This window comes from Cygnus atratus, chromosome 2 (assembly GCF_013377495.2).
Source record: "Cygnus atratus isolate AKBS03 ecotype Queensland, Australia chromosome 2, CAtr_DNAZoo_HiC_assembly, whole genome shotgun sequence".
NCBI lineage: Eukaryota > Metazoa > Chordata > Aves > Anseriformes > Anatidae > Cygnus > Cygnus atratus.
The window spans coordinates 132560735-132587410 of NC_066363.1; the positions used below are offsets into that span (position 1 = coordinate 132560735).

Here is a 26676-nt window from a genome sequence, read left to right on the forward strand (position 1 = left end):
ACAGACTATGCAGCCAGATATTTAAGTGGATTTCTTTATATTTTCTTGTGTTATACCGAAGGATGTAGTTAAACTTAGACCTTTATTAAACTCAGAGAAGCAGAAATAAAAACTCAGATGATGGCAATATTTAAAATGTTTTCTTAATTGATCACAAGATAATCTGGAGCACCACAGCAAATAGCTGAGTAAAACTAAACTATTAAGCTAAAATACTGCATTGCATGCTGCAGCATTTCAGGTGTTTGTGAGAGGAGTATTTCCTCCTGCGAGCTAGCAGGAGCTTTGTTCTCATCAAAGATGAGAATGTCTTTGCTCTGAGTCAGCAGTGGTCCACTGGCACTCTCTGCGAACAGCTCAGGAGAGCTATAGGTGTCATCTTCCAAAGAAAGAGGCTTGTGATTTCAGCTCAGGACCTCCGTTTACTTGGCAGATTGTCTAGAGAGAGCAGCATCTGACGTTATTCCATCTGCAGAATGTGAGCAGACCCAGTGAACACTACTACAGAAACTCTACAGGATGTTTTAGGTAAAAAAAAAAAGAGAGCCTAAGTACGGATATGGTGCCTTTAACTGCAGATATTTGAGTTTACAGACCTTCATTCATTTGCTGTACCTAGAACAATAAGCCTATATGGAATCCTTTGGAATTTCCTGGGTTTTGCAGTAATATAATTAGGACCAGAGATGAACATTTATTTACTTTTTTCATGCAGATAGTTTATGCAGTTTCTCACTGTGGGGTTGATCTGAACCTGGTGATAGGGATTGTTGAAAGGAATGAGAGAATTATTAGAAAATAAATCACTTTGGTTTGGCACATCCATTTTCTTTGTCAAGTAACACTGTATTTTCAAATTAAATTTATTTAAAGAAAAAAAGAAAATCATCAGTAATAAAAGTGGATTTGAAAAATGTATTAATCCCAAATACCTTTTTTTCTTGTTTTTTATCCTTTTTTTTTTTTTTTTTTTTTTTTTAGCAACTGTCATCTGACATTATTAATTCAGGTAATTTGACTAATGGTACTGTTTCAGGTACCAGTAATGTTTATTCCAGATTTTATATTTTTCATTACTTGGGATTTAGTATTAAGAAGCTTTTTGTACACATTTGCAAACGTATTTTGGTTACACAAACATGCCTGTTCTCTGTGTATGAAAAGTTATTACCAGATAATGAAGACATGTCCACATGCAAAGATAGATTACCTTGAATGCCATCATGCAGCACTTACAGGACAACCAGATGATCAGGCCCAGTCAGCATGGGTTTATCAAACGCAGGTCCTGCTTGACAAAACTGATCTCCTACAACAAGGTGACGCTCTGTAGATGAGGGAAAGGCTGTGGCTGTGGTCTACCTAGACTTCTGTAAGGCTTTTGACACCATTTCCCACTGAATTCTTCTGAAGAAGCTAACTGCTCAAGGCCTGGATGGGTGTACGCTTCGTTGGGTTAAAAACTGGCTGGGTGACTGGGCCCAAAGTGTCGTGGTGCATGGAGTTAAATCCAGCTGGAGGCCAGTCACTAGTGCTGGCCCCCAGGGCTTAGTACTTGGGCCACTTCTCTTCAATGTCATTATCAATAACCTGGACAAGACACCTGAGTGAACCCTCAGTAAGTTTACAGACAACACCAAATTTGGCACAAGTGTTGATCTGTGTGAGGGTAGGAGGGGTCTGCAGGGGGATCTGGATAGGCTGGACTGATGGGCCGAGGCCAACTGTATGAAGTTCAACAAGGCCAAGTGCCGGGTCCTGCACCTGGGGGACAACAACCCCATGCAACAATACAGGCTGGGGGAAGAGTGGCTGGAAAGTTCCCCGTCAGATATGGACCGGTGGGTATTAGTCAACAGCCAGCTGAATATGAGCCACTAGTATGCTCAGGTGGCCAAGGAGGCCAACAGCATCTTGGATTGTATCAGAAATAGTGTGGTCAGCAGGACCAAGGAAGTGATTGTCCCTCTGAACTCAGCTCTGATGAGGCCACACCTTGAATACTGTGTTCTGTTTTGGGCCCCTCACTACAAGAAGGACATCGAGGTGCTGGAGCATGTCCAAAGAAGGTGGTGAAGGGTTTAGAGAACAAATGAGGAGTGGCTGAGGGAGCTGGGGCTGTTTAGCCTGGAGAAGAGGAGGCTCAGGGGCGACCTTATTGTGCTCTACAATTACCTTAAAGGAGACTGTAGAGAAGTGGGGATTGGTTCCTTCTCCCCAGTACCAAGTGATAAGACAAGTGGAAATGGCCTGAAGTTGTGGCAGTGGAGGTTTAAGTTGGATATTCCGAAAGATTTCTTCACAGAAGGGTTGTGAAGTATTGGAACAGGCTGCCCAGGGAAGTAGTTGAGTCACCGTACCTGGAGGTCTTCAAAAAACTTGTAGATGTAAAGCTTAGTGATATGGTTTAATGGTGGACTCGGCAGTGCTAGGTTAAAGGTTGGACTAGATGATCCTAGAGGTCTTTTCCAACCTAAATGATTCTATGATTCTATGATTAATTAAATTATACTAACTTGAGAAAGGGCTTAATCCTGGCACTTAATCTCCCAGTCACAATAGAACATCATAATCTACAGCATCTCTGAATTTATAGCTAAACAAATGCTGCTGGCCCTGGAATACACTGACGCAAACTGTTGGCTTGTTGCCCAATTGTGTGTATAAGGCCTATAATTGAAACACTGGGTTCATTGCCTCTGTCAAGAACGATATAGTGATGCAATGTTAGAAAAATATTTTCCATGTCTAAGGCCTTAAAATACTTTGCTATAATTTCTGGAGAGAACCTTTGTAAAAAGCACGTGGTTGAAGCTGGGAAAATGCGCAGCCAGAGGCACATGGAAGAAGAACGAATAATGAAACTAGCTGTACAAACATTAATGTTTACAAAAGCAAACTGAGACATACTAAAATAAATTTCAGGTTGCTGCCACTGTACAGTCTGCTGTTCTTTCCACCCAGCATGCTACTTGCAGACCTTAGCTCTACAGGAAAACAGAAAAAATAGACTGGTGATATAGCGTGTTGTGCACACTCAGTATTGATCATATTGCCCCCCATCAGTAGAGGTGTTCCAATGACAAGCATGTGGCTAACATTTAGCATGTAGCATTTGTGGCACCATTTTGATGAATAAAAATGTTTGCAGAAATCACATTACTTGTTTTTAAAACAGTCTTGTGAGACAGGGAGTAGAGTGCAGAATTCTCTGCACAACTACACTAACGTTAACACCGGGAGGGGAGTGACACCACAGGTCCTCAGGGGACACTGGTGTCAAAGACTGGACTAGATTTAATTGCTTCTCATTTCTTGTCATATGCCTTTCACTGCAGTTGTGCTACACTGGAGGAATTTACTTTCTGAAAAGCTGGGAAATCTTTGCTATTCCTGTGTGGGATGTTAGAGAAATCTGCATATATTGCTTGGTTATGTAAACTGCTAGTACTGACTGGTTTGAGACTTCTTGCAGGTATTTCCTGATTTGCATTTTCAAATATTTAATCCTTATTTTTTATATTTCAGGCCAGCATATTTCTTCAAACTGGCAAATAAAATCTCCTAAAGAATTACAAAGGTTACCTTTTGCAGCCCCATTTTGCAGCAGTGAACTGATGCATCATTCATATCGTCAGAGAATGCACCTTAGTGTGCATTCTGAACACAAGGGAGTCATTGATTTTTGTTTCTTGCAAACCAAAAGCATTCCCAAAGTCTAGAATGATTGTTCAAGTCTGTTGAATGGAGAATTTCTTGAAATCACTAATACAAGGGAAACAACATAAGCCATGCATCCAGCAAATATGAAGAATCAAAGAGAATTATTTGTGTTCTCATCTGCTTTCCACAGTCAGAATCACGCTCTCCTATGATGACAGTGATTAGGATCTGCACCTGTGGCAATTCAGGGAGGATACACAAATACTACTGTTGTAAGGGCCAAAGTTTGTAGTTCCAGGTCGCTTGTGTAGTCCCTACAGGACAGGGCTTGCATACTCCAAGTACTAGGTCCCAATCTGGGACAGCAGCAAGAATTTCAGTGTGCACTATTTCTGAGCTGTTTTATAATGTGTTCATTATAAGCCATGACCATTACGGTAGTGGCAGAAGCTGCAAATACCAGAGGGCACCTCTCAGTGTCACTCTTTGGTATGATGTTGCTACTGCTTCCAAAAAAGCAAAAAGTGCAGCACAAAATAATAGCAGTCACTGTCTTCATCATAAACATGAAGCATAATTTCCTTATTTGCATCTAACTTAAAACATCAAGGCCCTTAACAGCCTTATTTGCAGTTAGGAAGATGTGGGGTGTTTGTGCCAGAAACTACTCTGTCCTTGTCTAAAAATAACAGTTCCATGACACAAAGGGTTTCCTAATAGAAAAACCTCCACTAAAAGTTAAGTTGATAATATTGGATAATTTTAATGCTTTTATAGGTAGCACTGAAACACCTTTGAGGTCAAGAATTAAGAGCTTAGTTCTGCAAGGTTTTGAGTACTTTGGCTCCATGTCCCAAACATATTCCTGTACTCCAGCACTGCTATGGGTATGTGAGCAGAGTCATTAAAATGAGTATACGAGATTTGAACTGCAGAGTTTGATTGGATCTAGCATCAATCAGCAAAACAAAACATGAAGCCTTGGCATTGATTCAGGAGAAAAATAGTTTTCTTTTCTTTTTTTTTCAAAGCACATAATGTAAAGATGTGTTGGGCAACTAACAAATTTGTAGAGAATGCAGAATAAAACCATGGGGAAAGTTGAAGAAAAGAGAAAGGCTGAGGGAAAGAAAGACAGAATGGTAAGAATGGAGGGAAAGAAACTAAGAAAATCTTTTGTGCTGGGAAGTCCACTGCACTGGTTGAACTGGCAGATCAACAGCACTTCACAGTTTCTTATATTGCCAACTTTAAAGAGCAAAGGTGATGTAGAAAAACCACAGCCTGAGCTTAAGTGGTCATACTACAGAAAGTTGCATATTGTAGAGGAGCCCATGGAGACGCACTAGTTTAAATTCATAGAAATAGGACTTACAACACAGAGAATGGAATCTGAGGATTTTTCCCATATGACTGCAGCATGTTACCAACTGCAAAATGATGTGCTGCTCCCTAACTGCATCCTCAGATAGATTTTTAAAGATTGCATTGTAGGATCACTGCATATCATTCTTCTAGACTGCTTCTGTGGGGTTTCTTAAAATAAACAAACAAACAAATAAAAGCCTTTTGATATATTGCTAATTTCTTAAAGTGTTCTTCTGAGAATGCTAACATTTCCAGATTATAGTGTTTGTCAGTTACAGGAGGCTTTTGAATATCTATTTTTTTATTCTCTGCTGCTAACACTTGCTCTTCAATATGTGTTGCTGAAATTTGTGTACTTGACAAGCATGGGATTCCTTATACTGCCTCCTTTATAATTATCCACTCCTTACACTTGCTACACACACATAAATGTTTATACTTCTACACATCAAGTCATCTTTTTATGACCTACCAATGTTGTTTTCAAAGCTTCAAAGCGGGTTTGTGGTCTCAAAGTGAAATCTTGACTCCATTAAAGTGAAGAGAACCACAGGTGTTGATGGAAATGGGATGCTATGCTCTGACCTTTAGAAGTGCACAAATGGTATGGATTCATAAGGAGTAACTTTCTCAGGGCTTTGGGGGACATGCATCTCTCCAGGGATTTTTGGAAGATGATTAAGAGCTGAAATCTCTGCTGTCTGCAGAGGGCATATTTCAAAGGCTGAAAACAAATCCAATGATTTCCTTATAAAATTCTCTTTTAAGAAGATGTGTCTCACTGGAAAATATGTCTGAAGTATTTCTGATTTGCTGCATCATTAGCTATGTGACATATATCATTGAGATGTCTTTTGTAAAGCTCTTATGAACTCCACCAGCCTCATTTCAGCATTTCTGTGGTCTGGTTAGGACTGCTCTCAGGTAGATGATACTGCCAGAGTACCATACAAGATGAAGGTCATACACAAAACTCTACCTTGATATAAAAGAGTTGCCAATCTGCTGGAATTTCTGAATAGACACGTCCACAGCTTATAAAAGCAAACAGTATAGGTCAGATTCTCATACTTGGATTATTTCAAGTCAGACTGTGCCAGTGTGTATAAAAGTAGACAGCCCAGCTCAGATTTGGATTTCATTGTGAATGCCATACAAGCAAATTCCTATGAGAAAAACAGAAGAGTCATCTCCCTGCAGAGTTTATGCAGTTTAGTTTTTCAGATCTGGATGATATGTCTTTAAAAGGCAGCATGTTTTTGTGGTATCAGATCTATGCATGTTATTTAGTAAATTTACTAATTTATTTATTTTTGCTAGTGATATTAAGTCCATATTAATTTTAATTGACTGACACAAGGAAAACTTAAGATCCTTTTGCCAAATCTGAAGTCTGGTTTACTGTTTTCATGTTGACTGCCCCTCATGGATTAAATACCAAGTTCTGCAAATGGTAATGTAAGTTCTGAACTGTAGCAGGAGAATGATGTAATTTTTCAAGCAAATTCCTAGAGTACGAAGACTGCTGAGCTATATCCCTCCTCAAATGGAAGTACACATAAAAAATCTGCCTAATGCTTGTCTAGATGTGCTAGACTGTGTTTTTCAACAAATAAAGTAATGTAGCTAAATAACTTGTTCTGTATAAAAACAACAAAATTGAACAAATATGCTTCTCTTTTTCCTTTGGCAAGTCTTCCAACATAGGTCTGGCTGTTAATGGGGGTTTCCATTCATGCCTACAATGTTTTCCATAGCATGGCATCTCAGTGAAATGGAAGGCATATGACAATTTGGCTTTCTGGCTACCGCATGCCACCATGGCATCCCTCAATCAAAAGCACTGAGTGACATACCTTTTTTGCACTCCCTGGCACACAATGTGCAATATGTTAAAAAAACACTGTTGCCCCTTCCATATTTTGTATTATCGGATTCCTTTCTGTTGTATTGTTTTCTTCCACAAGCTATTAAATATAGTGGAAGATATTTTATATTTAGATTGGCCACAGGGACTGAGTAAATGCTTTTGCTTATTTAACCATGTGCTCATCGTGGGCACGTTCTGTGCTCTGTCCGGTAAAGCCCTTTGCATGAAATCACCCACGGGAAATAGCCCTAAGCATGGTGGAACCTGGAAAGCTTAGCTTTGAGCAGGGGAATTCTTGAATTACATCCTGCTGGCATATTTACTTCTGTGTGTCCCCTTACAGTCAGCCATTCCTAGCTGTCATGCTGGCCTTTGGAGACTGCTGAAAATCAGCATACTGAGGTGGGACAGCACTTTGGTTGTTCTAGTTATGTCAAGGTATTGGACATGCCAGCCATGGCTGGTGGGGTCCAAAGCTTGACAAAGTAAGTCCCTTTTCCATGCATCATTCTCCTGTGAATGCTTTCTATGCCCTGGATAAAGCCATGGCTCTGAGCCATTTTCCAAACTCTGTTTATTTCTCCTTTCCTTACCAAAGAAAGCATCTTCGACATCAGGTGAGGTATTTCCGTAAGTGAAATGAGCTTGATTATGCCTTTGGTTGGTCTGGCAGAAGCAAACATTGCATCTGAATTGCAAGTCCCTCAGAAAGTGTCCCATTGCTATAGCATATTAATTAGTACTGGTCCTTCTCTTCCAGTCTTTCATTTAGGAGACAAAATCCTCTTTTGGACGAACAGCACCTGCTTGCTTAGGTATTGAACAGGGCTACTGTGTTTTATTTATTCAGACAAGATTTTGAGGTAAACTGTATCCTGTGGTTGGGTATCAGCTTCAGACAAGTGTTTCTACAACTGCTGTGTGGGGTAAATTCTTTCACTTCTGGTCACACGTCATCCCACTGTATTTTTCTTCAGTTACAGGAAGGTGTGATGCAGGTACTTGTCTACTTTGCATACGTGATTTTATTAGTGTAACAGAAAACAAAGATTGCTGGTTTATATGCACTGGGATTGGATTCTACTTTTTGATATTATGTATTTACAGATACAGCAGGGATAGGGAGCTGTCTGGCAGCTATCTTTCAAAGCTAAAACATCAGCAGCATTCTTTAACAAAATCACTTTCCGTGCTATGTCACTTGCTTTTTATTTGATTAAGTCCTCACATCATATGTGCTGTATTCCTGGACCATTCTATAAAGACAGTTTAAGAGAAGCCAAATTTAGTATTTATTCAGCCTGCCCTTACAGTTCACCTTGAAATCTCCTATCAATGCTCAAATCACTTCTACCTTCAAGAACAAAATCAGAACACTTGTAACAAACGCACAGCTTTGCTTCTGCAAGTAAAATCATGACTTTACTAATAATGACTTTACTAATATTTTTTAGACTGAACCACTAATGCTGACGCTGAAATCTGCCATTTGCTTCAGTCGGTTTGATTCAATTCCCTAGTCTTTTCATCTTACTTTTTCTTCTCTGATTTCTCAAATCTTTATTTTTCTGATGAAATAGATATCAACTTGCTATGTCATACAGTGCTACCACTGAGTACTAATGCATGCAGACACGTTCACGAGTAAGCATTACCTGATGAAAACATACAGTAAGAGACTATTGGATTCCCTGCTTTTTTGCAGTCCTCTTATGTACTCACAGATAAATAACTTCAGTGAGATTTTAAAAAGTGCTTAAGAGATGTAAGACTACTTTTATGGATGGCATCCTTAAATATTTCACACCTGAATAATTTCACCTCTAAAATGGTATAATATAATTTCTTTTCAGAAGATACTGTGAGGATGCGTTCATTAGTAGCATATTGTTGTACTGCCGGTGCAGTACACATACTGCAGCCGGGTTCACAGAAATCCTGAAGTTTTTCATGAATGATATAGGTTGATTTTGTTGTACTCTCCCCTTCACTATTTCAGATGCCTGATGGCTCTCTAGACATGTAAGAAAAAAAAATAATATTAAAATTATTGCAATGCAGCTTTGAATGCACTAGGAAAAACTGTTCTTAAATGTTTAAAATTGTGGGCTTTTCTTAATTATAATGGCTTTTCTGTAACAGATGCATTTACTTTCTGGAGGAAGTGATGTTATTCAAGTTAGATGATAATGAATTTCTGAGCCAATGTCAGAAAAGAAAGATGAATATGAAGATAGGTCCTAAGGGATGCTAAGAGCATTTTATTGTGATTACCTTTTAATGTAGATAAAGCTACTACAAATTCTTCTTGCTCTACCTTTGATGATGAAACCTAAAGGAAACGAATAACAGCACCACAACATCAATGAAACAATATGATATGACTCTGTCTGGGGCTGACTCCAAGTACCTACGTTGCTGATCCTAGCATTTTTTTGTCACTTACATGTGTAAGTCAGTGCCTTACATGTGGAGAAGGTGTGTGCAACAGGACCAGCTCACTGGAAGATGTAAATATGAAGACTTTTGCTGTCATCATGGCACTCCTTAATAGAGAAGATTGTGCAAAATGTCATGAAGAACAATGAAATGGAACACTAGGGAAAGCACTGACTTGCACTTTTTAGTGTGTAATACAAATCATGTCCATTACCTTTATAAATGGCTCCAAAAAGCACTCCTTGTATATCTGAAGTTGATTAAAAGTCTCTCTGAGCCATCAATAGACAAGCCTACTAAAGCTGTCTCCCTATACAGAAAGAAAATAAGCTGTTCCAATTAGAATTTCATGAGCTCACAAATGTTTCTCTCTAGGAAGATAAGGTAGAAACCATTTGAAAAGGATTAATGTCTAAGCTTTCTGAATTAAAATTGCAACAGGTGTCAATTTTACATGCCTGTCCTTGCAAATGTGTCATTATCCATTTGATTGATGTCAGAGTAAAAGATTATATTTTCTTTTGTTTCAGAGTTCCTTTTTTTTTTTTGAAAGTGAAAAGATATAATTTTCCATCCCATTGTTTCTAAATCAATTCCCAGTATTTTCTTATTTTATTTCTGTCTAAGAAAGATAGGAGGAACTACATTTTTTAAAGGACACTTTGGTTATGAGCACATCATTGTATCTTTAAAGGTGCTGATAGGTACACCTCTTATAATACTGTATAAGCTTCTAAGGTTTCACAAGTTTTAATCTTCTCTAAAGATACATAGAGAATATATAAAGATCTATATGAATCTTCTCAGAAGCAGATTCCTAAGAGAAGAGATCTTGTTCTACCTTCCTCTCAAACAGGGGATATCAACTTATGATTAACCTCAGAGCAAGAAGAATTTACTAAGCAAGAAGAATTTACTAATTAAGTTTAAGTAAATCATTGTAGTTAACCTGAACAAAGTCAAAATTTAGCTATTTATTAACCCAGCAATGTAAGTAAGCTATGTGTGGAGACTTTATCCTCTAGCTGGTTGTGGGATGTAAAATATGACCAAATTAATTTTATGTTCTGTATACTGTAGCTTCTCAAGCTCTTCCCTGTACCTCACCAATTCAAGGGTTTTACAATTTTTACCATCTCTAAGCTGCAGTTTTTTATGTTCATTCTACTTTCCAGTGCTGATGGGCACATGCTGCATTTGAGCAACCTCCCTGAAACTATGTTGGAAATCTCCGTGGTGTGCAACACCTCTTGGCAGACCCCCAAACATTTATCTTGAGATATTTAGCTTGAGGTATGCAGTTTGAGATAGTATTTAGCAGGAGGCCGATATGGTTGTGGTACTGCTAACATGGAGTGACAAAGTCATGGGAGATTGTAGTCAAGGTGGCATTTGAAAGAAAACCTTTGAGCATTCAACAAAAATGTAGGGAGAAAGCCAACTATCACCATAACGATCACTGACTCCCCATCATCTGAAAAACAGCTGTTTTCCTGACCAAAATATAGATTGCCAAGTTGCCTAATGTGGCAAATGCTTGCTTTCATTTAGAGGCTGAAATATGCAGCCTCTATTCTGATTTGTCCCAATGCTTAACAATAGTCTATGAGATACTCAGTCTGAATTTCAGCCCGTTAGGCCTCACCAATGCTCCTTGTTGCCAGTGTTAGCAGAGGGTAATAGCTGTGGAGATTGGAGGACCGGCCTTCGGGTGTGCAGCTTTCCATAGAATCACATCCCCCCTACCACCAATGTCACCCACTAAATCATGTCCCTAAGCGCCAAGTCCAACCTTTCCATGAACACCCCCAACGACTGTGACTCCACCGCCTCCATGAGCAACCTGTTCCAATATTTGACTACTCTTTCTGAGAAGTGTCTTATAATTTCCAACCAATTTCCTTCTAATTTCCTACTTTTTGGTAGGCCCTGCATACCCAAGCCAACCGCGGGCTCAGCAGCCAGCAAATGCATGGTCTTGCACCCCATCTGGTGTAAGGCTCCCTGTGTACATGAGAATCGAACGGACAAAATCAAACTCGAATTTGACCAAACTGTAAGGAATAGGTTTATATTGCAGCTGACAAAGGCTAGCTTTGCATAATGACATGGCTTTTCTCCGACTATGATACATCCCTTCAGGCATATAATTGTGTCTTTTGGGGTTGTTAATATGGGACCATGTGTGAAACCAGTTTGAGACAAACCCCTGAGGTGTGCCCACGCCGTTACCTCGCCCAAGCCCACAGCCATGGCTTCCTACCCCAACCCCACCGCCCGCCGCCGCCTCCCCCCTTCAGGGCGATGCAGCCCCCTCAGGTCTGGCGGGGCGGGGCGCGCTGTGCACCGGAGTCCCCGAGGACTCACAGCGTCCCGCCGCCAGCCCCCTGCCTCGCGAAGGGGGGACGAATATCGCGTTTAAACCCACGCTCGTGGCTGGGCTGGGGGACGAAGGGCACAGCCCCGGGTCTCACCGAGCCGCCCCCGCCAGCAGCCCGGAACCGTCAGAGCCGCTCTCCCCGCCCCCACCGCCCCCTGCCCGCCTCCGAGGGGGGGGACATGAAGCGGCGGCCGTCTATAAAAAGCCCCCGGGAAGGGAGAGACGGGACCACCGTGCCGCCAGCGCCGCAGGGGGACCGAGGCAAACGACAGGCAGCGACACCATGGCCCAGTCCGTGTGGGGCTACGACAGCGACAACGGTGAGAGGGGCCTCCCTCGGGTTGAAACGCCCCGGGGGGGAGCCCGGAGGGCAGTTGGGAGTCTGGCTGGGAGGTGTCGGTGACCTGCCCTTGTGTTTCCACCCAGGACCCGAGCGCTGGCATGAAAACTACCCTATGGCCAAAGGTGACAAGCAGTCACCCATCGAAATCAACAGCAAAGATGTGCGGCACGACTCTTCGCTCGCTCCTTGGCATGCCAGTTACGACCCCGGAGCAGCCAAAACCATCCTGAACAACGGACGGACCTGCAGAGTTGTCTTTGATGACAGTTTTGATAGATCAGGTCAGCTTTTGCTTTGGCTTTTGGGGGTTGTCAGGAATTAAAGCTTACATAGTGCTTGTAATCAAAACACATCCCACCGTAACTAGCCCACATGGAAGAAGTTATTTGGGTAGGTGAGGTGTGGTCCAGAGTTTATTTCTGTGCATCCTGCCTTTTTTAGTTTGAGCACAGGTTGGGCAGGGAGGCTGCAGCTGCATGGACACCCCTGTCACACAGATTCAATGGAAAAGGGAGACTGAGTAGCAGCTAGGTATTACTGCTAGCAGTTCCCTAAAGTAACCTTCTGCATGGACACCAAGTCCTCAGGTGTTGTGTAAAATGAGAGAATTTTATCCAGAAGGGTTTAATGTGCTGTATTAAATGCTTCGTAAGCACAAAACTTGTATGTTTTCACAGGCTTTGATCTAGATTTCTTCTGTTTGGTTCACATCCTCGACAGTCAGGTTGATGATTGCTCTGTTTAGCCATGTGGCTATTTCAGATTTTGAGATTCACAGTGTTCCAGTATATTTGAGCACTTAGACATTATGGTTATTTTTTCCAGGGAAGGTATCCAATTCACACTCATTCTGTGTCTTAGGTATAACAGAGAAACTTGTACATCCTTGTCTTGGCTACTTTTTCTAGTTCTGCAGACATCTCTACTACATATATTAACATTAAATCGCAAAAATCAGCCTTTGAATCTAGAACTTTTCTTGGCAAAAGTTACCTACATCATTTTCGTATGAGCAGCTACCCAAAACTGAGGTTTTACTGACTTTTCCAGGTTGGAGAAATGGATGTAGTCAAATCACAAATGCTGTTACTATTTCCCTTAAGAATTTGCAAATACTTACTTCCTTGAATGCAAAAGGAAGCAACCAATTAAAAACAACTTGCTACAGCACCTCTTGCTGCATAGGACATTTTTCTTGGCTTTTCTTGATGGTCATGGTCATACTTGTTTAAACAGTGATGGACAGTCACTGAAGCTACGTGAACTAGAGTAGTATTATCTGAAAACAAGCATGGCAATGTTATTTTTGATAGAACAAAGCAGGTAAACAGAGCCCAAAGCCTGAATGCCTATTTAAGCAAAATGCCAAAGATGGAATTTTTAACTGTGTAAACAGCAGAACTACAACTGTATGTTCAAAAGGGAAAAAAATATAATTACAATTAAATGAAAAATCCCAACAGTTATCATCACTGCATATTCATGCAGTAATATTCAGTACATATTCTGCAGCACCAATAAAGCATTGCACCTACATTAAGTATGCTGCATGCAGACTACATAGCTTAGTGATTGTGACTATCTACTTTGAGTGGTAATTCCAAAACTGTTCAGCAAGTTCTGGAAATGTTTAGATTCTTTTGACTCAACCTTTGACATTTGATAATGATTCTTTTCCCTCTGCTTTGTAGAAGCCACTTCAGAAAAGCCATGAAATGGCTTTGCTATTTAGTTGAGAGATCAGTCTTGCATCTCGAGTTAAATTTTTCAAAACTGGATTCCAGAGGTGTATTAGCTTATAGTTCTGAATACAAACAGGCAGCAGCAGTTAAAGTTAAAAGTAAATTCACATACCATATAATGTGAAGACATCTCAAGAGTATGCAATATTGATATTGACTTCCTTCTAACAAGAAGGAAAACAAACTAATTAATGGAAAACAGTAACTTTCCGTTGCCTTTTTTTTGTTGTTGTTTGTTTGTTTTTTTGCATCAGCTTTGATGGCATTTTTACTGTGATTCTGTTCTTACAAAGCTATATAATTAATGATATATATCAATGGTATATTGAAAGGTTACAATCACTCCTGTTTATTCTGATGAGTTCATTGTTTCCTTGGACTCCTCTGTTTACGATTATAGCTACATGTTATTTTTCCACATCTCACAGATGATAGAATCTAAACTATTTAGGACAAGGACCATCTCTTTATGTTTTTGTGCTTTAATGTCAATTACTGTTATTTCTATATAGAAGCCTTAGAAAAATAATAAATTACACTTCTGTTTTAACATGGAATTCTTGTCCACAAGCATTACATAAAATCAATCCCATGACTTAAAAGCATATAAGGAATTAAATTGATTATGAACCTTTCTGGATGGATCTGATGTGTCTTCTTTGCAGATTCCTGAAGGCAGAAATGTTTAGAAAGAGGTGGCTCAGGAAGGTGTCTGCCCAGGGAATTGTGTTGGAGAAAGACCCTGATATGGTCAAGACGGGTGCAGCCCTTGGTGTAGCCCTTCCCGTAAATCATTTTCCCTCCCCATTATCTCTTGCTCCTCTGGACACCCAATGTGAGCTCCCTGCACCTAATTTTCTGCAGGCTGCTGAGTAGTAGATTTGTCTGTTGGAATCAAATACAATGTTTAACAGCTCTAAAGAGCCACAGGAAAAAGAATTTCAGAAACACTTTTTTGGTCTAATCTCTTGGAAAAATCTTTCAAGTTAAAAAGGTTTATGTTTATGCTGGAGATATCTGTGGACCCTTATGGAGTGCTGTTTCGAAGCACTACACGGTATTTGATTTCTCAAAAGGGCCATTGGTAAGAAACCACTGATAAATGAGTTTCTAACTCTGATACTGATTTAGCTTGTAAATGTAGGTTGAACACAAATTCAGCTCCTAAAGGAAAGTTCCTCCCTCACGCAAATTCCGGTGTAAAAGGGCAAGCAAATACTATTAAGAATTTGGGCCATAGAGTCTGTGTCATTTTTCCTATATTCAGAAGTGAAACAAGAATAATAATCAAGTGATATATCTTCCACTGAGGGCTCTATACAGTATTGAGTTAGTTAGGATAATTTACTTATATATTAACAAAGTCAAAAAAGTAAGAGGAAGGCATGCCTAAAACCTGAAGCAGTGCTTTGTTTCTGCCTCTCCGCGCTCTGTCAATGGCTATGACACATGCCAACTTAAAAGAGAAACTGCAGAGTTAAACCTTCTGCTCTGTGTTTAGCACGTCTTTTATCTGTAGGTATTCCAACACACGTGATATCAAGAATTAATTTGACACCATTGGATACAAGAGGTTTTAAATATGTTAACTTTGAACTTCAAAGCTATTGTTAGAAGTTCAAACTTGAATGCTATTTAAGCAAGGTCTTCTGGCACTGCAGTTGTGAACTGCATTATCGGCTTTCTGTGTAAGGAAACACGTCTCATTGCTGCCTTAGGTAATGAATGAAAAAATACATTTGAGAGCTTATCCTCTAGGCAGTCCCTGCTGAAAAAAGTCCCCAAACCTAACAGAAAGAACAGGAGTGGTGTTTTGAGAGTCAGGGTTTATGCAAATTGCTGATGTGTGGTAAGCATTATTTGCCTAAGAACATTTTTTCTTTTTAGAAGCATCCAACCACGCTGTAACCATAGTTTGCTTACAGACTAGTTTGTAGGCTGGCGTTGATGGAGATTATCAATTGCAGTGCTGAGAGGTGGGCCACTCACAGGAGCCTACAGGCTGCGCCAGCTGCACTTGCACTGGGGTTCCTCTGATGACCATGGCTCTGAGCATGTCATAGATGGGGTGAAATATGCAGCAGAGGTAGGACTGAGTTTTAACAGTAGTCTTCAGTACTAACTGGAATTTGGTTGTGCATCTGAACAGATTAACCGTTCTCCCTTTTACAAGTATTTATTTTTTCTTTAAAATCTGTTTATTTCGTTTCTTTTTTCTCTAAAATCTGTCTATGAAACTTGTGAATATTCATCACTGTGCAGTGGAATATGTTGCACCTGCCAACAAACAGGTCTTTACAAATATATACTAACATGAAATTTGCTTCATTGAATGAGTTTTTGCTCTTTTTCTATAATGTTTTAAAAATCCTTGAGGCAAAGTGATATGTTATTTCCAAATAGAAAGCTCTGTTTTCTGCTGATGCTTTGTTGGCTGTTAATAATTTGTAGCATAACTTGAATTACTAAGTTAGTTTCAGGAAGCGTTATGAGTAGAAAAAAGTGGCGAAAAGTGCACTTGATAAGTTGAAGTTTAAAATTAGATCTACCTTAGAACTGATTCAGGCTGTTAAAGTGAGTATGTTCCAACTGCCAAACATGTGTGCTTTAAAATCTGTCTGCTTTCAAGAACTGTGGTAAACAGATTTTTTTTTTTGTATATAAACTACTATGCCATTGTTGTCCAGAGCTGCTAAAACTAATGGCTGGTTTAGGCCCTGAAGACATCAACAGGTAATAAATGTGACAGAATTCACTAGTGATGCTAGGCAATTACTAGCAAGTTCTTCCTTAATTTCTTTCCTCTGTCTTATCTGAGAATAGGTTCAAAATATATACCTATGTCCACAAAAGAAGACTGCAGCAGTGTTTTATGACCGTAAATCACCTATATCCTCGAGGTGCAGTGCTTACAGGGGCTCTGCCCACCCATCATAGGAGAAAATTCTGGTAGATATTTTACAGGGTCAGTGTGCACATGTGTTGCAGAAATGACTGTGGGTGATGCTTTGTTTTTTTTTCCTCACATTCCTTAGCCACAGCCAAATTGCAATAGTATTCTACTTTCTGTGACTGACTACAGACAAATTCTGCTTCCTCGGGCTACTTTTTGGTTAGTTCAAGCACAGACTTTTTACTTTGCTTTTTTTTTTTTTCTTTTTGCAGTATTTGGGTATTTATAGACAAGAGAAGAATGCCTGGAATGTATGACATTTTGCCAAAATGTGGCCAAAGATACATGGCTACTCTACCTTTATCCTTAGCAATTATATCTTTATCCATAAGGGAAAAGAAACAGCATTACACAAGTTTGTATTCCGGGCAAGTTACTTTGCTGTTATTTAAAAAATAAATAAAATAGTTTAAAAGAAAAAGTTAAAAATTTGTATTCAAAATATGCACCAGACTCCTATTGTTTTGTATGGGACCATGTTCCAGACACTGCTTATTTTCAGACATTGCTGGTTGCAGCACTTGTAGCTAAATACAGGAGATTTTCTGGAAGGAGATACAAAACTTAAAGTATATCCTGAAAATAAGCATTGTTGAAAGCAGAAATAAGAAGGAACTGCCAGGTTACAATCTCTACTCCTCTCCGGTATGATGTGCAGAGAGCAGTAAGAGTTAAAAAACAATAACAAATGTACTAGATAAAACCCAGAGTAAATCCCAGAGCTGATATCTGCATAACCTCAAGATCTACTGGAATGAAGTGCATGTCAGTAGGTGCTTTATGCACTGCATGTTTGCATGTCACATGCTTGGGTTGAACTGTGTATAGCCAAATTGTCTGATGAATTTTTAAAAGACATTGTGTGGTAAAGTCCATTTTCTTTCCTTTATGCTTCAATCAAATGCAAAGTGGTATATATAGAAAGTGCGAGCACGTGGAAGCATGGGAACATGAACTGGAGATACTTATGTGTAGTTTCCTTTTTCATGTTCATTCCTTTACTTGCTGTCTAGTGGAAATTTTGTAATATGATGTAAGAGATCGTAAGACTGCACCACTGGCAATTTCTTGCATTTCTAACCAAGGTTTTATTGATTTTTAGTTACACATGGTACACTGGAATCCAAAACATGGCAATTTTGCTGGAGCTTTGAAACAACCTGATGGTGTGGCTGTTGTGGGCATTTTTCTGAAAGTAAGTGGCAAACATTCAGTTCTCAAATATTTTCTGTATTTACTGTCTTTTTACCTTTAGTTTTCCCTACACTGTATCGTTTTACAGGAAAACATTCAAAGTGATGCACAGACTGAAGTCACATATGTCCTTGGGCCCTTCAGATTGCATGCACTGACCCATTCAGAGCAGACTTCTGCCACCATTTGTGACACCAGTGGCACATATCACAGGTGGTATTGAACAAAAGACACAGAACTTCACGCCTGGGACACCTGCTAACTTTGTCCCTGATAGCTGGTCAGCTCTGTGCTGTGATGTGTACTGAGTGAGGAGGACAGTCTGCATAGGAGGAGTGTTTCCTCCTGCCCTTTGTCTGCTAACAGGTATTATATCTACCTGTTAGCAGGACTATGTTGACTGATTCACTCCCTTGATCTCTTGATGATCCCTACATGAGCTGAGAATCAAAAGGAGTTTAAGGAACCTGCTCCAAAAGACCAAGTACTTGAAAGAATTGATGGTAAAAGGAGTTCACTGAACATCTTAACTTTGAAATACAGCAGGTTAATAAAAAATATTAGAATACTGATATTTTGCAATTGATTTTTTTTTTATGAACATAAATCAATTCTAGTTTCAAACCTGTATGTGGTCTAGGACACTCAGAAACACTTACATGCAAACAACCCAGTAGGATAAATCATGCAAACTTCAAATATGTGGTTCTCATTGTACTCACAGGTGTGATCTTCAGGTTGAGCACAGTGTCAGATACATCCCCTTTTATTGCCTAATCACTGCTAATTTGCATTCATACAAATGTAGCAAGTGGATATAGTTAATTTTACAACAGTACCCCTGGACAGACTAAATCCAATGTCATTTTAATTCTGTTATACTGTGAACCAGCCTGACATTTTTTCTTGTAGTTGTTTTAAACTGATAGTGATAGAATTTCAGCACCTGTACAGATTCTCCCTTATGACTATGTAGAATCACAGAATGGTTTGCATTGGAAGGGACCTTAAAGGACATCTAGTTCCAACCCCCCTGACATGAGCAGGGACACCTTCCGCTAGACAATGTCCTTTGATTATTTTTCCTTTGTCATCTTTTTTGGTCTATTCTGGATTAAAGCTTTGTCTTGTAAAGCACAACTTACAAAGTAAAACATTATGTTCCTATTGACCATGCTAAGGTCAGCTAAAAAGTCTACAAAATAAAGTAGTATCGCTCTATCTTCCCTGGCCTTCTTTCATTTTTTTCTTGCTCTTTGACACAGGAGTCATTGTTCTGCTCTGGGTTTGTCTTGTTTCATGACTGGATTTTGAGTATTGCTAGAACAGAGATTGAATTATCTTCTGAATAATGGAATTTAATTTGTTTTTGTAAAAAAGACGTCATTAAAAGCATGTCTTATGCATACTGTCTTTACTCGTAGATGCAGAGCCATGTCAAAGCTTTTGGTGGTGCTAAACATCATGAACACAAGCAATAGAATGACCCCATAGCTTTAGGAGTTCATGACATGATTCTCATCATATGTCTTACACCAGATCTGATCTGACTGCGTATTTACGGCAGGATATTCTGTGTCTGTAAGAGCTCCATATGTTCAGACTACCAGCACTTTGCTGAGTGCCCATCTCACAGCAGTTGTGGGTTGCTTCCAAACTAGGAGCCTAGTTCTGGACCCTGTGGCGTCTAGTTGACACTGGGTGCACAGTTTGTTGCTCAGACAGTGGGAGATGCCTTGTGGAGTCTTACAGCACACTTTTGATTTACTAAGCCAGTTACTTGAGTCTTCTATTTTGGACGTTCTTTTAACATACACAGTTTTGTGCCAGTCTGTATTGGATGCTTTAAGGGTGTTGTCCATAGTTTGTGCCCGGTGGGCCCCGCCAATAAGCACACAGAGTTGGAATCCACACGGATGCCTTTTTAATTAAATAATTAAGCTTGGGACTGCAAGGGTACTGCTGCCTAACTTGATGGATGTGATATACTTCTACATACCGTGGAACACGATGAAAATATACTATACTTGTACTTTGCATTACAGGTTGGAAAAACTCCCAAACCAGAAATGAAGAGAATTCTTGAAGAAATAGATAACATTAAGACCAAGGTATCAAAACTCTTTCTTTTTTTTTTTTTTTTTGTGATAAAATGTAGCTGAAAAGCATCAGCAGTAGAAATCCAAAGTTGAGATTCATTCTTTTTAGCATCATTCTGGTACCTAACATTAGCACCGGAGGTGATAGATTGGACTGTAGAGCAGGACACTTTTTTTATTGAAGTAGGCATATAACTCTTCGCTTCTGTAATTATTCATGCTGTGGATGATATTTTGTCAATCCTTGCATGCATAGTTGATAATCTTATTGGCACTGCTGTGTGTAAATAAGCTAGTATACAAACACCAAGAAGAAATTAAAAGCTTTTTGAACTTGAGGTCAGAGGACAAAATGCATATCTAAGGACAAAAGTCCATACCTATTACATACATAAAACTGCAGAAGGGAATTTATTTGCAGAGAATTATGATGCTACTTCTTAACGTCATTATTTAACATAAACCTAACTCCTAGGTCTACCTTACCATTCTACTTCATGAAAAGCCTCATGATTCTATCTAATGATGCTAAAACTCATTTTTATATATGATGTTGAACATATCACCAGATCACTAGGACTCAATTTTGCAAAGTTTATAAACATTTTCTTGCAAATTTAGCAGAATTTCTTTCATTTACTTTAAGTATATAAATACTTAAAGCATGTAGGTTTGTAAATACTTACTGTCATTGATGTGAGGGTCTGCTTCTAAAATCTGTTATCTTCTCACTTAGTCTTATTAATTTTGTTTCAACCTTAGCTTAGCTTTTCTTAGCTTTCATTATATTTCATTTCTTTCTACTGAGGGAATTGAAGGTCAATTTTATGCCACCTACTTTGTCAATGATATCAATCTTAATATAGTTTGAGCTTCCTCTCGTAACCCTTTTGTCCCTTTTTGGCCATTTACATGCAGAAGAGCTTTGCTACAGTTGAAAAAAGTTTATAAATGGCCCTTTGAAACACTGTGTCTCATATAATTATGACGAGGTGGTAGTGATAACTACCCCATTACATCGTATTCAGGACTGCCTCACAGGCAGAATTTATGACTTCTAACTGCAAAACAGAAAAAATAGAAGAAATCTGATTTCCTACAGATACTGTTTGTTTTGATTCTGAGAAAAGCAACAATTCTAGAAAAGCAGAGAAAGATAGGTCATGTGCAGTCATACAGATCTTGTATTTTATTTCTTAAACCTTCTGTTTTTGTCATAACATACATCTTACTGAGACTTATTTTTCAGGATAGATTAATGGATGGTATCATCAGTGTATTTATCTCACATGCAGTCTCAATTGCTGTGATACATTACAGAAAGAGGAGTTTCTTGGACACTGTACTGTATTTACTGAAAAAGCACAGTTCTGTTTGAAGCTATTTGCAAACTCATCTTGAATTTACAGAATAATTTTGTCAGGAAGGCATTTGGAATCTTGATGCTATTCCTTCTGCTGGTATTTCGTGCAAGGATGTGTGGAAAAGATTTCAGTTCCTCCCATTACACTTTGTAGGGTAGTTCTCTGTTTCTATCTAGAGAAGATTCTCTGTTAGAGGAGCAGGAATTTGGAAGAACAGATTTAGTTTTCCAGAATTGCTTCCTAAATACCAGTAGAGAACTAAACTTTCTTGTTTAGTTCGTGGTCACCTGCAGGGGAGACAAGAAAATCTCATTACACTCCTGTTGAGATACTCTCTTGAGTATGCCCTTTGGTAGAAAAGAAAACCTTTTAGGAAATGTTGTCTGGTGTCTGCTGTTCTTCCTTTTCTGTTGATATTCACCTTTAGTAAAAAGGCATTCAAAGTCCTGTACCCTTCCAGGGAGTATTTCAATTTTTTGCTTTCTGTGTAAAGTGCCAACGAAAAGATTAAAAGTGTCACCATAGCAATGTAAGTAGAGAACAGGTTCAGGGGGAGAAAGATGCAGATTTATATTCCTTGAGATAGAGAAGAAGGATGAATCTTAGATAAGCACCTGGCCACTGTTCTATTGGATAAAAATGGTACCAGAACCTGCAGTGCCCTAACTTTTATCCCAAATGACCCCAAATAAAACAAATTTTGATAATCACTAATTAGTTTTGAGGGCACGGGGAATAGAAAAATATAGCAATGAATTTGCTTTGGTCCTGCACAATTCAGGTTGTAACTTCTCTTAATTTATTAATGGAGTCAAAATTTCAGTTGTTACTAATTTCAGGGCAGATACTTAACGAGACGAAAAGGAGGTTGATCTCTTGCATGAATCTTGATATTTAACTACTTCCCCTATAACATTGATGCTGGTGTCTTTCATGCTGTATATGCCTAGAATTACTTAAGAGATTTTCCATGTTTTTTAAGGGGAAAGAGGCTCCTTTTCAGCACTTCGATCCATCAATTCTTTTCCCCAAATCTCGGGACTACTGGACCTACCATGGTTCGTTCACAACACCCCCCTGTGAGGAGTGCATCACTTGGATTCTCTTGAGGGAGCCCATTGAAGTCAGCCCAGACCAGGTAAACTCCAGCTAGTGCTGCTACTCCTTTACTAGTTCTCAACAGTCTTGCACCATGTCAGTGTAATGTTCTGTAAGCCATATGTTACCTGGCATTTTTTTATGAGGAGAGCTGAAGACTGTGAAAAATTGGCTACAAAAAGAGTTAAGCTGAATTGAACTGCAAAGCTGACCTTGAGAATTGGGCTGTCTTCCTAGACATGATCTGGAATAGCTTCAGCAGGAGTGTTTGTGGGATCTTGGAGACCTGTGTAGGCAGAATTGCTCCAGAGGCACAAAAGTCAGTCCTCTCAGCAGCCTCGGTTCATTCTTTGTGCTTCAACATCAAGTGGCAAGTAAGAGTAATGTCTAGCAGGTTTAAGAAATTAGTGGTCCAGGAAAACTACTGACCTCCTAAAAGTTGTCAGTGAGAAGAACCAAACTAGCTAGAACCTGTAAATCCTAATGATAATACAAATTAATGTATCGGTTGTACAATTAAATTCCTCATCTGCCTCAGTGTTTGTTCTAGGCATCAAGGGACTGTTTCCAGATGAATTTACATGTCCGCTTTTTATTTTTCTTCCTTGCAGATGGCAAAGTTACGTAGCCTTTCCAAGAATGGTGAAAACGAAGCCATGAACCCACTGGTTGATAACTGGCGTCCACCTCAGCCTGTGAAGGGCAGGGTGGTGAGAGCCTCGTTCAAGTAAAGCTCTGTGGAGCCTGAGTTGAGAAAATCCCTGCATTCTAAAGCATAGTTAGTTTTTGCTCTCTACTGCTTTTCCACTGGATCGAGATCTGTGTTTCTCAGCTTAACATTCTGAGTGGTAAAACTGAATCTGATTTTTAAAGCAGAAGAAGATACTCTATGCAATCACTAACCTTATGAAGGAAGTGTGAAATACATGTATTCCTTGACCTCATGTTTTAGCATTTGTGATAGTGTTACTTCTCTGCCACGTGGTCTTGGAAGAAAAACGGGCTCAGTTCCAATACTTAAAATGAATTTCAAAGGAAATGTGCTAAAGGCAGAAAAATGAACCAGTAGCTCAGGAAAGCAGAAATAACAGTGGGTCAAACAGTACATGAACAGGAGCTAAAATGCCTGCTCCTACAGCATCTTTAGTAGATAACTTCCTCAGATGTCCCACATTGTGCAAGCATCCAAAGAGTAAACTCCTCTTTAATGTACCACATTTTTCTTTTCCTCTCTTGTTCATAGTTTGTTGTCCAGGATTCTGGGGATACAATCAGGCATGTTTGGCTTTTGTGTGTGAAGACAAAGATATACCTTGCTGTCATTGCAGCATTTGCTGTCTTTGCCATGTCCTGCAGCTGCCCATTGATCTTTCCTTGATTTACTGCTACTGTTACTTCACCCATCCAGCCCTAAAGCATTGCTGGTATCAGGTTGCCTTGTATTTAGTACAGCAGCTTTAGGATTGCTGGGGGGTGAAGTGCCTTGCTCCTGCTGCTCTACTGTTACCTCTCAGGATGATGGATTTTATCTTTGATCCTCTGCCTATTTTTTTTTTTGGCATCTTAGTCTACATATTAATGATTTCACCTATTAGGGATTTTGTTGCATATGGAGAGGGTCTTTGCTGATGACTCGTGTCATTTGTCTTCCCTGCTACTAAAAAAATCCAGATTGTCTCCTAAGTGTTTGTTTACTGTGACTCTGCATAGTTGGAGGCTCTAAGTGAAGTCTCTTTAGCGCTGTCACTTTCTGGGGAGGCAGTTCAGCTGGCACATATGATCTGAGCAAAGAATGACTGGCAGACAGAAACATCTTCCCCTGTCCTTCACAATGCTAAAATGCTATCATTTCGGCATGCTCCCCAAACAGTGTAACACAACTACCATCTAGGTTAGCTCCACATGCAGAATATGTGAGTAAATATCTGCTACTTAATATTGACCATTGGGATGACTTCTCAGCGTGGTACCAATCAGAAGACTGGGTAGTCAAAGCCATGGTGAGTAAAGTTTCCTGAAAATTAAGTTTGGGAATTATCTTCCTCTAACTCATGAATAGGTGGCAAAGAGAGTTCTAGAGATACTGCAACAAACATGTTCACAGTGACGTACATAAGGAATATGTCAAAACTTGAAAAAATCAGGGGTACAAGTGGCTAGAAGAGGCATTCCCAGTCACCCTTCACTATTTCACTTTTCATCTTTGCTAGAAAAAAATGTGCTCCAGTGGTGAAGTAAGGAACAGGCAATATTGGCTAAATTTTGCTGTTATTACCAGCACAATTCAGTGAGAATTCAGGGATAAAACTGAAGGTGGATTTTGATCCTTTATACTCACTTGGAATTTTTCAAATAATTTTTGAATTCCCACTGAGAATTAATATTTCAGTTTACTAGAAGCTTATTTTGCTTAGTATGAAACAATTTTATTTTAAAAACCAAGTTCGTGTCAGCAGAAACTGAAGTATTGATTGAATCCTGTTTACAATTGTTTTGCCATTGACTTATTATCAGAAGATCAGCTTTTGATTTTAGGAGTGCAGCACTTGCAACAGCATTAATTTTAAGAGTCTCTTAGATCTTTAAACTTTTGAGTCTGTACATCTCAACACATAAAAATGTTTCTATAGAAAGCTCATAAACAACTTTTTCTATTATACTGTGTCTTACATGTAAAATTTATTGTTATATCCTTATGCAGTTGATCTTGGTGTTGAGAAAGTTTCTACGTAAATAACTGAGACAAGAATTTGAGTCTACCTACCTAAAAGGCATTGACTGTGATGTTTTAATTTCTTATTATTGGGGCAATAAAACAGGATTAGTTGCCTGCACTTAAAATAATGGCTTTTGTGTCTTCCGAGAACCAATAAACTGACTTAGATAAGAAACTGATTTGTTCTGGTTTTATTGCTGATGCTGAGTGGTGATGGAAAATAACAAGAACTTACTACAAAACCTTGCTACTGTTTTCTTTGATTCATTTGATTGTAATACAAGGATGGACAGCCATTCTAGTAACTACCTTTTCATCTGTTGTAGTTCGTTTTAATATCTCAACATGGTTTCTGTGTATCCAATCAAACAGATTCTCAAAAACATGAGACATCAGATAAAACACTTTTGCCTTTTATTTTTATTTTTTGCCTGGACTCAAATAATCTGTTATATTTTTCCCAAGTTCATGCATTCATGTATGATCTTGAATATCACTAACTTGAATATTAATTTTGGTTTTCTTGGAAGAAGCACATGCACCAAGCACATGCATAGCTGAAATAGTTACATCATTTTGAAATTTCTTTATTCATTTATACTTTCTTAAGCACACAAAGTAAACTTTTTAAAGTGAAATAATATCTTAATTGCCCTGGTACTATGCAGTTGCTCCCCACACATCAGATGTCCTTTACTTTATTTCAGTATTACCTGTACTGCTCTTGAGTGGCAGACTAGACAGAAGCATATCAACTACTGGCACAGTAGTTGTGGCTCCTACAGCAAACACATGCTTTGTACATTGGCTCACAAGGAAGTCCTGCCTGAAATATAGGTTATTCCCCTGTGCATTTGCTCTCATTCTATTCTGTCTTCAAACTATTACTCCGCAGATTTACTAACTTTATTGCAAATATGCTTTAGACTTTGCATTTGTCTCAAAGAATAAAGAGTGCATAGTTCTGTACCATTGCCTTTCTCCCTTTGATGGATTGCATAGTTTAGTATTGATAACACTGGTTAACAAAATAAGAATATGTTTTGTGGACTACAATCCTGCTGTCTTTTCTACCTTAAATAGAGAAAAAAGCCTCTGGACACACAAATTTTAAAAAGTGTAAAAAAAACTATCCTAATCAGTACGATGCAGTAAATCCTTGATTACTTTTATGCATATAATGCATTAATTTCAGCGGTCCAGAGAAATTGCTGAAATAAATTACCATCTATTAGGTTTTGAGAGACATTGAAGACCTTGCAGCATCCCACACCTCACAAGAGCAATTGCTAGAGAATTAGAAGTTTATTCCTGCAGTTTCAAAGCTTTTTTACTAGCTGAAATAATTTCCCACAAGCTGTGGCTGTTTTTCAGTTGGGTGTGAATTCATAACTGTACCATAAATTCCTGGTATGACCATTGATATACAAGCAGCTATGGTTATGCA

The 26676-nt window shown here is 39.0% G+C and overlaps 1 protein-coding gene across 1 annotated transcript; it reads left to right on the plus strand.

The window, feature by feature from the left end:
* The first annotated feature begins 12003 nt into the window (after window positions 1–12003).
* Window positions 12004–25398, plus strand: LOC118247823 (carbonic anhydrase 3-like). The gene is made up of 7 exons (XM_035546122.2): window positions 12004–12040; window positions 12147–12344; window positions 15773–15891; window positions 17861–17953; window positions 19998–20063; window positions 22398–22553; window positions 23125–25398. The coding sequence occupies exons 1-7, from the start codon at window positions 12004–12006 to the stop codon at window positions 23242–23244; spliced, it is 789 nt and encodes a 262-aa protein (XP_035402015.1). The 3' UTR covers window positions 23245–25398.
* The last annotated feature ends 1278 nt before the right edge of the window (window positions 25399–26676 follow it).

What these genes read in the sequence shown, in the direction of transcription:
- LOC118247823 (XM_035546122.2), top strand. Translation starts at nt 12,004, where the DNA reads ATGGCCCAGTCCGTGTGGGGCTACGACAGCGACAACG. An exon ending in GGGCTACGACAGCGACAACG is followed by an intron (nt 12,041 to 12,146) that starts GTGAGAGGGGCC and finishes GTTTCCACCCAG; the next exon opens with GACCCGAGCGCTGGCATGAA. An exon ending in TTGAAGTCAGCCCAGACCAG is followed by an intron (nt 22,554 to 23,124) that starts GTAAACTCCAGC and finishes TCTTCCTTGCAG; the next exon opens with ATGGCAAAGTTACGTAGCCT.